Source organism: Eschrichtius robustus, chromosome 2 (genome assembly GCF_028021215.1).
Source record: "Eschrichtius robustus isolate mEscRob2 chromosome 2, mEscRob2.pri, whole genome shotgun sequence".
In the NCBI taxonomy this organism is placed as follows: domain Eukaryota; kingdom Metazoa; phylum Chordata; class Mammalia; order Artiodactyla; family Eschrichtiidae; genus Eschrichtius; species Eschrichtius robustus.
Genome location: NC_090825.1, coordinates 589,433 through 604,183, shown reverse-complemented (window position 1 = coordinate 604,183; position 14,751 = coordinate 589,433). Strand labels below are relative to the sequence as shown.

The following is a 14,751-nucleotide window of genomic DNA, read 5'->3' as shown; positions in this document are numbered from 1 at the left end:
GACGGCCCAGGGGCGGAAACTCGGGTCCTCCCACTCCCAGCCCAGCCCTGACCCCAGGCCTCCCTGGGCTGCACAGCCACCTGCAGACGATACACCTTCACCTCAAGGCGTAAAACAGGCTAAAAGTCAAGTGATCGTGTGAGTAATTTTAAAATAAAACTCAAAGCATTTGAGAGTGATAAGAGAATCAAAATGAGAAAATTTTGGAAAAACAATTTTAATACTTAAGAAGTTCTGTGACAAAAGGTAACGTGTTCTTTTAAAAATGTATACGAAACACTAACATGAAATTTATTTTAGTATGAGATGAAAGCAACAAACACGATATTCTGTGGAATACATCCATTATTGGCCAATGTATTTTACACCTGTTAACATCAATCTGCATTTGAGCCGTGACTGACCATGAAACGTCCCCGAAACGCCGGCCTGCGCTGGACACCAGGGAGGCTCGCCCCGCGTCAGCTGCTCCTCCCCCGCAAGTGCAGCCTGTCTGCTTACTGAGAAGAGCACCTGCCCTAGAATTTTCTTCTCGATTTCTGTTAACATAGGAACAGGTTTTTCCTAGTCATCAGTCTCCGAAATGTCTACACTAAACCAAACAAGCTCACAGCAGGAAGCAAATGCTGCCTTGCCTTGAGTGATGTGTACTTCTCTTTTAATGCTATGATTACATTCTTATTTAAGGCAATGTAGTTTCTGCTTCGCTTCTATAAAACTTACATTAGTCATCTTTTTTAAACAAAACTTGTCAGCATTTTGGGCCCAATCAACCGGAGCCAGGCTAGAATAAGGACATCTAGACGGTTCTTTACAAAGAGACACAAAGCTCAGATGATCGCCTTTTAAAACAGAGAAAACGACAGGCTGTTTGTCTTCTAACACGCGTTTAAAAGTACGTAAATATAACACGCTTCTTGAACACCACCGGTCTGTGGGTTTCTGGCCGGCAAGGCTCAGCCACGGGCTCGGAGATTGCCGGGGCGGGCGCTGCTGTGAGAGAAGCCTGTCGCCTCCCTGCTGTGCGCTCACCGAGAACGCAGACGGGGGCGCCAGGTCACACGCACGACGAGAGCTTCTTCCTGTCCTCAAACTGCTTGTCCACGGCCAGAGACAGGGCCTGGAGGAAGCCCTCGATGGTGATGCTGGGGGCCTGGAAAGACAGACGGCATCGTGCGGGTTCTCGTCCTCGGAGGGGCCACCCGGCAGCGCCCGACCCCCCCCCCCCCCCCAGGGCACAAGCACCTCCGAGGAGGCAGGGAGGGCCTGCACGTGAGTGCTCGACGTGCCAGCGAGGGGTGAGCAGACACACGGCCACCTCCTCCCACTGCCCCAGGAGCCCGTCGCTTTAGAAACGTGAAATGAGGCAGAGACCCCAATGGTGGCAAGTGGGACTCTCAGCGAGTCCGCACCCTGCTGGACAGAGTGGGCGGCGGCGGAACAGGGCCCGGAGGCGGAGCTCGGCCGGGGACTCACCTGGATGTACAGAGCGTGAGCCAGAAAAGGGAGTTTTCTCAGGACACGGCCGCTGAGGCCCTCACTCTTCCTGTGAACGTAACCACACTCAGGGCGTCAACTCCACACGGACCGCTGCATGTTTCCGGACTAGACCCTGCACGTCCCTCCCCCAGAGCCCCTCGAGGGGGGCCAGGACAGGGTCCTGACGCCACCCACAGCCTCGCAAGGAGCACAGTGAGGTGGGCACATGGCTGGCAGCAAGGGCTCCCCCGGGAACCGGGCTGGTTCACGTCTTGGTGAATTTTTGCCCAAGTCTCTGAACTGCTCTCCTCTGTCCCACCTCAGCCACTTTAACTAAATCTCTCCAACCGGTAGTGACTCCACCCCCCAGGCCCCGCCAGCCACCAGCTAGTGTCTGCAGCGCAGCCCACCTAAGGGCGCCCGCAGCCTTCCTGATTTCTCTCCAGTTTATGCAAATTCTAACGGTCCTTCGGGGCTCTGCTCCATTTCCCAGCTTCCCTTGATCACCAAGGCCATCTGAGAACTTGAAAGCGCTACCAGCCTGGGCCTTGAGCAGGCGTGCCCACGATTCTCGATGCTCACGTGTTACGTGTCCCTCGGTGCCCAGGCAGCTGGACCGCTTTCCTTTATTTCCCAAAGCACCAAGCCTAGCGCCGTAATTGTTTAATTGTTTAACTGTTTGCTTATCAAAGCAAAAGCCTCCATTTTATTTTCTTGCCAATTTGTAAAAGTTTAACAGATACTGCTTAAGGAATCAGTAATGCGTCAAAGAGAGCCTTAATCTGAACGTCTTTCCAGATACAAGGGCAGCACTTTGTTCACGGTCCACTGTCACGTCTAGGAGGCAGGAGGGCAGCTGCCCTCCACCCTCCTGCCCAGGAGCCCAGGGTCGGGGAGGCTGGGGGGCTTCTGGCGCGTGTGCGATGCCTCGGGATCAAGCCCCTGCCGTCTGACCCCAAACTACCACCCCGGCTGCCGCAGGCAGTTACGACGCCCTCCCCGCCAATCCCAAAGCAAACGGGCTTCTCTTAGTTACAAAAGTGAGGTCAGTGCTCACCTTGAAATTTCACTCAGAAGGAGGCTCAACTTGGACACATTGTTTTCAATGAAGCCTATCATCTCCAGCTCGCGGAGGGTCAGCAGCTGCTGGCGAGGGTATATGATCTGACACTGCGGGGACAGAGGGAGGGTCAGCAACGGGGACAGCACTTAGACGGCAGACACACTCCACGTCACATCTCAGAAATCCAAGTAGGGCCGTTGGACCTGCACGGGCCCCAGGAAGCAGCTCTCTCACACAGCCCCGCTGCTTCTAACAAAGGCAAGAATACAGACAGCAAAACATGTCTCAGAAGCCACAGCGGCTCAGCCCCTTCTGCTCCTGTGGGCAAAGCATGTCCTCGGCACGTGTCAGGTGGGGAGGAACTCAGAGGTGTTGCGTCCAGCCCGGTATTCAGTTTCGACCATGCGTCACACCCCACAACGGACAGAGTTGGGCCCTGGAGCCGGACTTGGCCAGCCTTTCAAGGAGGGTCTCTGTTCACTGCTTTAAAATCAAGACTCTCATTTGGTGGAATGACAGACAGACTCTAACTGACCATGGACCCGGGTCCTAGAGTTCACCGCCCAGACCACGTGTCTGCACGTGGGACGCTCCTTCCCAAGCACCCGCGCTAAACTGTCAGGCTGCCACGCTGACGCTGCCACACCGTCCGATTCAGGAGCCACGAGAGGAGAAAGGAGAGGTCTGGCTGCACATTTGGGAGGGCTGGTGGGGGTCGTAGGTAAAACTAAGCAACAGGGTCTGTGCTGGGTGTGTTCTGACCTTCCCACCTGACTGCGTGACACTCCCTCAGGCTCCCTGCGGCCTCCGCGGACCCCCCAGGGACCTGAGCCGTCCAGCGGGCTCCTGACAGCGCGGGGCCACAGTCCCTCGTCGACAGCCTTCAGGGCCGGCCAAACCTCCGCCACATCGGAATGTCTTCATTTCCCATAAACCGTCTAAGAAACGACACCTGCTCCAGGCACTCGGCTCCCAGAAAACGTCCGAACGCCTGGCGAAACCTCAGGGCAGCCCCCGGACTCGCAGCACAGCACGACGCGGCACCCTGGGAAGGCACCCGGGGGCCTCCAGCAGGATCCCCACCACGCAGGCTCCTAAACGGTGGCACCACGTCAAAGCCCCACGCCCCACCCCGCCCCCCAAGGCGCGGGAAAGCAGGAGGGCCCGCGCGCCGGGACAGCGCACCCGGGGCGGAGACCAGCTCCCGTCCCCGCCAGAGGCCGGGTCACCCTTGTGAGGACGCTGGGGCCCCCACTCCGTGGCGCAGGCAGCGGTCCCATCCCCCAGCCGGTTACAAGGATGTCAGCCTGGCGATCGCTGTATACATCCCCATTTGCTGGCTGGCTCGGTTACCGCCCACGGGCACACGCAGGCCCTGAGACCGACTCGCGAGAGGCAGACTGTGAACATGAATGCGCTCGCTGCCGCTGTGCTCGCGCTGACGGTAGAACCTGGGGCCTCCAACACTGCAGCCGACGACCTCCCTGTGAACTACGACCTCCAGTCTGGTGACCTCCCTGTGAACCAGGACCACGACGGTTCTTCCTCTCTCAGGGGAGGAAATCGAGGCCCAGAGAGCAGGTCACTTGCAAAGGCCATGAGGTCCGGGACAAGCCCACACCCCTACTCACTCGGCACCTTGCTGATCAGCAGATCAAACCACCATGATGATCAGCAAAATACTGGACCAGTGGCTGTGATTTCGACTATTCGCTCAACCTGCAGATACAACAACTGTAGCTTTTTTTTTTTTTTTTTTTGGCCTCACCACGTGGCCCGTGGGATTTTAGCTCCCTGACCAGGGATCGAACCCTCACCCCATGCAGTGGAAACACGGAGCCTTAACCACTGGACCACCAGGGAAGTCCCCAACAATTGTAACTTTCAATCTCAGGAGATGATTGATGTCAGGTTGAGAGACCTCATTCTACATTGGAACCAGATGTATTAGGCTACGTCAGCGAGTTAAGAAAACATAAGAAATCTACTGATTAGGAGAGAGAGAAAAAAACCAAGGTACCCTCATCAGTTCTTCCAGGCAGGAGAGGTAGATTCTGAAAATGGCTGCTGCGGAGGGCGGCCCAATGTACTGCCTGATGTCAGCTCTGTCCACGAAGGCCACGTCGATCCTCTCCGTGATGTTGGAAGTGGTCAGGATCACCACGTTGGAGTGCCTGCGGACAGAGAGGTGAGGACCGGTCACCCCATGCCGTAGGGACTCGACCACACCTGACCCGACACGAGGAGCGTCAGGACAGACGGCCACCAAGGTCCCGGGCATTCAGCCAGCGCCCTTCAGCCGGCTACACTCCCCCTCCGCACACCTGCCCGCGAGGCCTTCCGAAGCCCTGCGCCTTGAGCTCCTGCCTGACCCCCAACTCCTGCCAGGTTCTCCTGGCTGCAACACAGCAGACCCTCCCCGGGCCGTGCCCTGGTCGCTCCCCTGCCTCCCGGAAAGCTCTCCCGGGCCCCTGCTTGACATCCCCCTGCCTTCCACCCACGGCGAACCCCTCACCTCTGCGTGTGCCCCCGAGCCCCACAGCACCTACACTCCCGCCTGCCTGGGCACGGCCATGCACAGGTACACAGCCCTCTGAAGGGTGAGCAGGGTGAGCCCGGGGCGGGGCGGGCACACGGGCCAGGAGGCTGGTGAGCCCAGGCTGCGCAGAGGGTGCACACACGCCGCTGGGACCCCCTCGTCCGGGGCTCGGGCTTTTCACAAACGGTCAGACCCGCACAGAGGCAGCGTGAGGTGAGCGGGGTGAGAGACAAACCAGAGCCCCAGTCTCCACTCCTCCCGGAGTGACGGGGGTGGTCCGGGGGCCCCATCTTCTGCCTTGAGCAGTGGGTGCGCAGCAAGGCCATCAGTGCAATGGGAACCGCAGGGAGTTGGGGTTTCTGGGCCGAACGAGGGCCAGGGACTGTGTGGACGTACAGGTCTTCGATGGAGGCTCGCCCACCAGAACCGTGAGCAGGGCGGGAGTGCAGGCCCCTCCTCCCACCCAGAGATGCCGGGGCGACGCTGGCAGCAGAAACTGAGCGGTCAGGAGAGCGGAGAGAGGGAGGGGCCCCCGGGGGCCGAATGCCACGGACGGTTCCGCACGAAGCGCTGGGGTGGACGAGGGGGCAGTGGCAGGGGGAGAAACCAGACCGAAGAGCGGGGGTGTGGGGTGAGGAGGCAGAGACAAGAGGGTCTACACCTCACACAAAGTTCGCTTGCAGAAGAAGCAAGGGACGCCTGCAGCTGACCCCAACAGACAATGCAGATGTTCTCCGCTGTGAAGAATACCGTGACGGCCAGGGTCAAGTCTGACACAGCACAGCGTAGCTCACGGCGCTCCACTCAGCAGACCCACTTCTGAGCGCGGCACGTGGAGGGCAACGGGAGAACCACCGCACAGAGCAGACGGGGCTTCTCGTGCATCAGGAGTCGCCCCCTAGAGCTGGATCGGCTTTGGGCACACTGGCCGCAGGCCTGGAGCACGAGGCTGGACCGCGGACATGCGAAACCCGGCCCCGTGAAGGGCGAGCAGCTGGCGCCCCACCCGCCCGGTGCCGGCCCTTCAACGACCGCCACCGCCAGGTCCTGCTGGCACTAACTCAGACACTACGTTTTGCTTCTCTGCAGGGCACACATCCTCCCCACACCCAAGGTTTGTTTTGCATTTTTAATACTTTAATAAAGAAAAAATACTTAATTTCTAAAACATGCATTTAGTACAAGCTGCCTCAAATGTGGAGAAGACAGAGCCCACGCTCAGTGCCAGATGCGTTCTTAGCTAGAAAAGCTGGGAGTAAGGCTGGGCGGTGTCCGTGCTTCTCACGCAAGCCCGCTGTGCATAGCGTTACCTTTTGATCTGATCGATTTGGGTCAACACGGCGTTGACTACGCGGATGGCATCCGAAGGCTCGGCACCCGCCCTGCAGGCATTGCGGGCGGCTGTTAGGCTCTCCACCTGTAGGGACGGAGCAACGGGGCGCTGTCAGCTGGGCAGACGCAGGTGTGGGCACGCGCACCTGCACCGTGAGCCTGATGAGAGGGGTGCCCGTGGGGCAAGGACTGCAGGGCACGGAGCCTGCGGGGGCTGGACCCGCCCCAGCGATTTACGAGGCCCCTCAGCCTCGAGCCTCCTCCAGTCACAGGTTTAAAGTCTGAACACACGTACCTCATCAATCAGCACAAACACCAGAGCATCTTTGTCATCAATTAAGTCCTGAATCTTCTGGAACATCCTAGTTACCAGCTTGCCACTCTGGAAGCAAAACACTCTTTATTACCCACTTGCACTCATCAAGCTGCCTGGTGCACACGTGCCCACTGTCCCCACCTGGCTTTGCTCTGACCCCAGGTGGCCGCACAAGCCCACCGTCTCCTGACAGCCCCTCGGAAAACTCCCTGAACCAGAGAAGCCAGGTCTGCAGAGAACCCAGATGTCCTCCCTCCTGGCTTCGTGGGCCAGGGATGCATGCACGGCTCAGGTGACTCGCACCTTGGCCCCCCCTGTCTTCCCTCCTTTCCCTTCCCAGTTGTCCTCACGACCAGGACAGCCTGGGTCTCGCGTGCAAACCGGCCCGGTGCACCCCTTATGGGCACTCCCTGTCCCCACTCACCACCCACCAGGGGGACCTCCTGACACAGGTGCCCGCGGCAGAGCCTTTCAGAGGTGAGGGGCACCTGTGACATCACCTGGCTGGAGTCCCTCAGGTCACAGACGGTGAACGAGGCTCAAGCCCCAAGCGCATGCTCCGCTGAGGGGTGCCGCCCCGTTAGAAGGCAGACCCCTCCCTCCTAAGGTTACACTGAACTTCCTGTCCCACCCAGTCAGAGGTCTGGATGTGACGGGCAGAGGCCTCAGACTATTTCCAAGTTACCGCTGAGCTCTGGAAGTTTTCTCTGACCGCAAAGTCAGCCCCTTGTTCACTTTCCCATTTCACCTCTTTCTCTCCTAAAGCTTTTGGAGGAGAAAGTTTGCCTAATCTACCGGACAACTTTTCAACTGCATGGCTGACAATCGAGAGAACTGGAATTCGTACTAACACTTACTTCTGAAAACCACTTAGAGAACAGGCTGTGGCTGTTTATTTCGATTAACTGGCCATACCGGTACCTAAGACGGGAAAAAAGAGTCACAGCAATTGTTACAAATCGGTCCGCAGCCTCCGCAGCGGCAGCCGCCTCCACCTCATTAATGCAACATCTCTCAAATGCCCAGCAGGTTGAGAATGGCTACTTTGTTAAATCATTACAGCCACTGACACACGACTGAGCGACCTCGCAAGCTATATACTAAAAATTACGAAAAATCTAACAAGATGCATCACCGTCAATAGTTCTAGATGGAGCAAATTAAGTTTCTCGAACTGAACAGTATCTTCATTTGAATTAAAGCAAGAATAAAATCCCTCTCATTTTAAATCTGCTTATAATTTACACTTCCATATTGAAAAAGCATTACCTGCACTAACACAGCAAACAAATCAAAACACAAGCATGAAAAATTTTTTGGCCAGAGTGGAACATTTTTTCCTCCTTCCACAAAACCGTAAAGAATGTGACAATTTGTTTTCTGGCACAAAATCACTTCCTGCAAACCTAGAGCCCTGGAAAGCTCAAAAGGGAACCTGAACACATACCGACTGAAGTCCAGCACTAACACTCCATCCACCAAGGAGGTGGTAAGAGATCTGGATGCACTCAGTTCTGACTAAAATCGAACAGGAAACAGGCCCGAGAAAAGCTAACTCCCCGGTCCTCCTCACAGTTTCTTTCATGTCGAAAGTCCACAGAAAAAAAGAATTACTTGTAAAAAGTATCATTAATTTTCCAGTTGAAAAAGACCACTTACTAATTCTGTTTAACAAAACAGGAGAAGGGGGAGACAGACAACCTAATGAATACAGATCGGGTTGACTATTAAACAAAATTAATCATAAAGCATTTTGAATATTAAGTGAAGTGGGCGAAAAAGACTTGCTAAGGCTTCTTTTTGCCACAAAATAAGTACAGGTTTCCAGATCTTTGTACTGGAAAAGTTACATTTCTTGTAATAACACCTCCCCCTCTGGTGGCTTAGGAAACTGCCCTTAAGAGGTCTTCAAAACACAGATGCATTTCACTATGTAAAGACCAAGGCCAAATTACTAAACATAAAAAAAAGGGTTGAAATAAAGCAATTTCCCTACTTATAAGACATTTTTGAAAACAAAATAGATTTAAAAGTAAATCTCACAGGATTTCCTCTTCTGGTCATACTGGATCAACAGGGATCATATTTACCTTCTGCCTTAACCAACTAGAAAACCAGTCAGAACAGACGAAACAACGTCTGTGACAGGCACTGGACGACAGCTCTGGAGGACGGTGACCCGAGAGGAGGGCAATGGGGCGAGTGCGACCACCCTGACTTCCTGCCTGAAGCACCTTCCAACAGCGACCGTGGGGGGGACCCAAGAAGAGTGGCCATCAGGCGAGTCGAGGAGACAGAGGCCAGAGTTCAAGGAGCCTGAGGTGTCTGGAGGCTACAGAGCAGGGTTCCAGAGAGGAGGGGGATACACAGGAATAAAGCTCCAGAAACCATCACGGGGCCCTGGAGTCTTTCCTGGATATGTGGTGTGTGTGAGTAGGGAAACCCTGGCGCTCACAGGCCGGGAGTGTTCAAGGCCCCCACAGCCAAGGTGCAGAGTACTCGCTGCTCATCCAGGGGCTCAACTGAGACCCGAGAAGGGCCCCACCTGAGCGTTAAGCCTAGACCACATCAAGACCCCTCTCGAACAAAGCTTAAAAAGAGACCTCAAAAAGGATCACACCAAAGACAAGTACACAAACGCCTGCCAGAACAAAACCCAGCAATCATTAAAGACAGACCACAGAATCCAGATGCTTGAAATCATAACGTCCACATTCAATCAAAAATTACCTGACACGCCAAGAAGCAGAAACATGTGTCCCGTAACCAGACCCAGATGATAATGACAATGGACTTGGTAGACAGAGCATAAGACAGCTATCATACACTTACTCCAGGATTTACCAAGAGCACAATGGGACAAGAAATGCAAGTATAAAAGGAACCAAACAGAATCTCCAAAGAAAAATACACTATCAGAAACGAAAATTTCACTGAACAGAATTAAAAACAGATCGTCTACTGCAGAAAACTATCCCAAATGAAACACAGACAGAAAATTTTAAAAACCTGAAAACACCAGAAGAGCACATCAGCGGCCTGTGGGACATCAGGCAGTCTAACATGTAAACAAACGCCGAGTGCAGGGGAACTAGTGGAAAAGGTAACAGCCAAATATTCCCTAAGTGTGATAAAACCATAAACCCCAAAACTGCCAAAACTCAAGGAGGAACAGACAAACCCAGCGCTAGGCTTGGATAGTCCTCCCAGGAAGCGACAGAACAGCAGACAGATGATCAGCCAGCATGGACATCAAGCGTCCTGAGCTAACACACATGGAACCGTCGACCCAACGAGAGCAGAAACACGTCCTAAGTGCACGTGGGGCGACAGTCACCAGGAGAGACCACGTGCTGGTCATAAAGCAAGTCTCAACACGTTTAAAAAGACTGGAATCATAACTCAAGACAACGCTGAGTACAGAGGAATTCGTTAATTTACACTGAAAGACAGAGACCTACTATTCATGTAAAATGATTTAAAAATAAAAACAGTTTCCGTTGTTATAATTGAAAACCCAGCAAACCCACTTCTGTGGCTCTCCTCTCTCAAATTACCGAAGTTACCTGCTTGAGAGTCTGATGGTCAATTTCTGGGCTAAAGCTTTACACAGGGATGTTTTTCCAGTTCCTGGAGGACCTGTAACAAAATGCAAGCAAATTATGTTTTTAAGTCAGTGCTATAACAAATTTGTTAAACAACAGTAGTTGCATTATCCACAGGATATAAGATAACAAACAGACTTCAGTGCTACGAACGTTATTACCACAAGTACCGCTTATGAACTTACAAAGAAATCTGCTAGCGGTGTAAATGCTAGAAAACGTCACCAAGTATGCCTCCTGGCCCACAATCCGCTCCACGTTTGTCCACATCTACACTGACATCCTCCTCGTCCCCACACGTCCTCTATGAAATCCACTGATTATGAAAATCCACCTTTCGAAGGTCAAACACACCTTTCCTGGTAACCATCAGGACCCTGAAGGCACTGACGTTTGCTCTTTCTGAAGCCCACGGAACCACCATCTTTCACTCGTTACCTGGACGTGGGCCCGAACGCCACACTACACAGGGAGAGCGGTAAGGCGAGGGCTTGTGTCCTGAGTGTGTATCACTTAGCACACTGTTTTGCAGGAACTCTGAGGTAACTGATGTGGAAGCATGAACCCATCCAAGAGAAAATGCTGACACATTCAACTCTGATTTTCTGCATTTTCCATAGTTCAAGAGTAAATATACAACCAATTCTAAATGGAAGTAATGTACTGCACTAATTAAAACACCTCTCGATTGCCTAGTCTGACCCTGGTATTAAGACAATCTGCCAGAATATATGCTATTTAAAAGACATTGATTTCTTAAAGTTGTATACAAGCCTACAATCTTTATTGCATAAAGAGGCTAATTACCCTTTTAATTATAGTTCCTACTTCACTGTAATTGGGGTTTTCTCTCGATTCTTTTCTCTCCAGGGACATTAAGAAAGAAAACCCAGCATTCCCCTCCAAGAACTAGCCAGAGTCCTGTAAAGTGTGGCGTTTGCAGTTCATTACCCATCAAGGGAAGCTCTAAGGATACTATGAAGAAACACAAGGCAACTGCTATCCTGAGGAGTCCATAACCGATCGGAAAATGAGGCAGGTATTTGAAAAGTTTAATAATAGTATAAAAAGTCACAAGGCATAACCAGGTGGCTGCCAAACAAAGGGTCAAGTAACCAAAGCCCCGCGAGCGTGAGCCCGACTGGCTTCACAGAGGAGGACGCTCTAGGACAACTCCGGCCCCAGCAGAAGAAAGCAGCTGCAACTCCTCGCAGGAGGACAAAGGCACGAGCAGAAGCCTGGTTTCACGCAGTTTATTTTGTCAAACAAAGCTGTAATGCTTTACCGTGAAGCAGCACCACCCGGTTCCAGGTGATGAGATTGCTGTCGACCTTCTTGTCTGAAAACAGTAAAGTTGTCATCACATAGTCAAGGAGCTGAGCGGAGAAAGGAAAAATACAGATAAAGTCCCCGGCAAGGCGAAGGTTCTGCTGAACGTGCCCTAAATGAGCAGAGTGACGGGAGTCTTCAGAGACTGCCATGGCCAGACGCTTGCCAGACACCTACAGGCTTCCAACTCAGACGGTAACTTGAGCTATAAGAGGACAAGCGCTGGCTGTTACTGTTTTAAGGATAAAAGGTGAACACGAAGATCACTTTTATTTAAAATGCCAACGACACACAAAACAACTGAGGGACACGCCAAGTAAGAGTGAGCTCCTTCCTCTGGGACACAGCAGTGGACCGGCACACGGCCCATTCACTGAAAGAACAACAGCCGGGGCTCTGCGGTCCACTGTGGCTGCCTAGAGGAGCCTGGGGTGATGAGGGGTGGTGGGGACAGACCCCTAGTGTCCCCCCAGCGTGCAGAAGGACTCTTCCCCTTGAAGGGGGTTCAGACACGTTGGAACTTGCTCAGACCTGCCCACCTGCTCAGTCTGCCCCTCGGCACTGCCTCCTCAGCCCACGGAGTGACCCTGTGCACGTGCTTGGTCACACCAAGCATGAGACCCAGTGCAAGTGGTCTTCACCCTCCCAACACTCCCCCTTCTCCCAAGGGGAACTCCCCGGAGGGCAGCTCCACTCAGGAGCAATCCCACAGGACAGAAATCCAGGACATGGGCTGCTGGTAAGCAGTGTTCACAAAAGCCCATCTGAGTTAAGGAGTGCTAGAGAGTGACACAATAATGATTCTACTTCAAATAATGGGGTCTTTTGGGAAAAATGCACAACTCACGTGAGATTTGACTTCCACATCATACACCAGGCTGTCCCAAAGCCCATGGAATTCAGCTGAGAGAATAAAACAAAAACCTAATTTTAGGAAAGGAAGCCTTGCACCTACTGGTTTAGTCTGCCCTGAGCCGCTGATGCCCTCCACTGCTCCACACGCGGTAAGCTAAAATTCTGGTTACCGGGAAGCCAGACTTTTAAAATTGTTCTTAAAATTAAAGATGTTGAATAAATGGCAGTCGCACATTCAAATGGCTTTGAATAGGTAATTAACCTCTTTGTCATATTATTCTGTACACCTGTCTTTGTGGACCTGCGCTCAGACACAACACAGACCCTGAACCCACCACTCTCCCCACGAGCCGACATTCCGGCAGGGCTGAGCGGCAGGTCTATTCGTTAGGACATCAAGCCTAACCCGGATTAGAAGCAGGATTCTGCCTGCTAGACCCCATTGGCAAAGTTCACAGAGGAGCATCGAGAAGGCAGGAGAAAGGAGTGGTCCAGCAAGACTGACCAATTGGGCAGGAGAGAAGAGCACCAGTGTAATTCTCAATTAGCACTGTCTTTGAGGGATCCATCCAAATAGGTTCAAACTGGAAATTTCTACCTTTCTCTGTCGTGATATACTTTCTATTTCATAACAGGTAAAACATTCTAAAATTCTACACAGCGGACAAAATCTCCTTGACAAGCCCAAGGCGCGTGCCATCCTCCGACCTCCCATTCTCGGCATGCTCTGCCTACTGTTACTGTCACAGGTACCTGCAGGCAGCACCCAATGGTTTGCTGCAATTATATTTTCTGTCTCTTCCTCCAGATTTTCACTGCTGGGGCCATCTTCATTCAGCTGGAAGATGTGAAGTGCAATGGTGCACGTGCTCAAATCAATGGGCTGCGATGAGAAGGAAACATCAAATAAATCTACACAACACCCTCTCAAAACAGCAAGTGCACGTTCACGGGGCCACTGAGAATTAGTAAGTTACCTGTGGATCTTTAGCCTTTAATTCCGTGTCAACAATGGACACAGACTGCACATTTCTGGTCAGAAAAGGCTCATCAAACTCAGTCCACGCGTAATCGCCAAACACGATATTATGCCTGTTGAGGAGCTTTCTAACACTCAGCTTTAGATCTTCTTTTTTTGCAGTGCTAGGAAAGCAAACAAAACGTGTAAATCAGGTCTGAGTTAAAAACCAACATTTTAACAGTGATTTAAAAAAAAAACAACAACAGGCGGAACAGGGAAAAGGGCAGCAGTTAAGAGGGCAGGCAGGAGGGCCTGCCTGGGGAGCAGACCTGCGCGGACTCCTCGTGACCTGGGGAAGCCGCCCAAGGGCTCTGTGCCCCAGGTCCCCAACCGGAGAAGGGGCGACGGCAAGAGTCGGTGCCACCCTGGGCTCCTGGAGGTCAGTCACTACGCTGGAGCTGTGCTGGACAACGCGAGGCCCACCGCGAAGCCCGCAAAGCGCAGCCGCAGTGACAGGGCTGTGATTAGCGGAGACTGGAAGCCCCAAGCTGCGGCGGCGGGCAACGAGGCCGTGAGCTGCGGTCCCCCTTCAGCCCCCTGCCCGCTGCTTCCCAGACCTCGCAGGCCCTTCGGCTGCCCCTAGAGAACCACCCCCCCCCCCCCGCCGCCCGCAGGCGCCCCTCGCCCGCCACCGGCACCCCCGGCGCCCCGGCCCCTCCCCGCCCACCGAGGCCAGACAGGGTTCGCCGGGGGTCGGGACTGCGGGCGAGGGTGCGGGGTCAGGGCCGTTTCCCCAGACTCGGAACTCCTGCGACCGGCCGTCCCAGAGCCCGGCGTTCCCGGGCTCGGCTGGGGCCGGGGCCGGGGCCGGGCCGGAGTCCGCCTCGGGATCGGAGTCGGCTCCTGTCAGGGCAGGATCTGGTCGGGGTCAGGCTCGGGGGAGCGGGTCGAGGTCGGGTGTTGTCAGGTCGGGGTTGCGCCGCGGTCGGCTCGGGGCCCGGCTCACCTGCCGCTCCGCTGGTGGACCTCCACATGGACGGTCGGCGCCTCGGCCACGCAGGGCAGCGCCTGCTTCAGGTCGCCCACGGCCTCGTCCATGGCGCCGCCGCCGGAAGCCGAGAGGACCGGGCCGGACCGCGGCCGCCGCCGCCTCTCGCCCCACGCCGCCGCCACCGCCGCCGCCACCGCAGCAGCCTCAGCCCTCCGGCCGCGCCCGCGCTTCGAACCTGCCGCGCTCAGCGTCCCGTCCCCTGACCCGGAAGCGCCGGCGCC

The 14,751-nt window shown here is 54.1% G+C and overlaps 1 protein-coding gene across 1 annotated transcript; it reads right to left on the bottom strand.

Moving 5' to 3' along the window:
* Positions 1-201: 201 nt before the first annotated feature.
* Positions 202-14,715, bottom strand: TRIP13 (thyroid hormone receptor interactor 13). The gene is made up of 13 exons (XM_068531764.1): positions 14,486-14,715; positions 13,496-13,661; positions 13,272-13,401; positions 12,511-12,566; positions 11,620-11,710; positions 10,296-10,368; positions 7,587-7,650; positions 6,709-6,795; positions 6,392-6,498; positions 4,563-4,716; positions 2,537-2,649; positions 1,477-1,546; positions 202-1,153 (listed from the first exon to the last, which is right to left on the bottom strand). The coding sequence occupies exons 1-13, from the start codon at positions 14,575-14,577 to the stop codon at positions 1,058-1,060; spliced, it is 1,299 nt and encodes a 432-aa protein (XP_068387865.1). The 5' UTR covers positions 14,578-14,715; the 3' UTR covers positions 202-1,057.
* Positions 14,716-14,751: the final 36 nt, after the last annotated feature.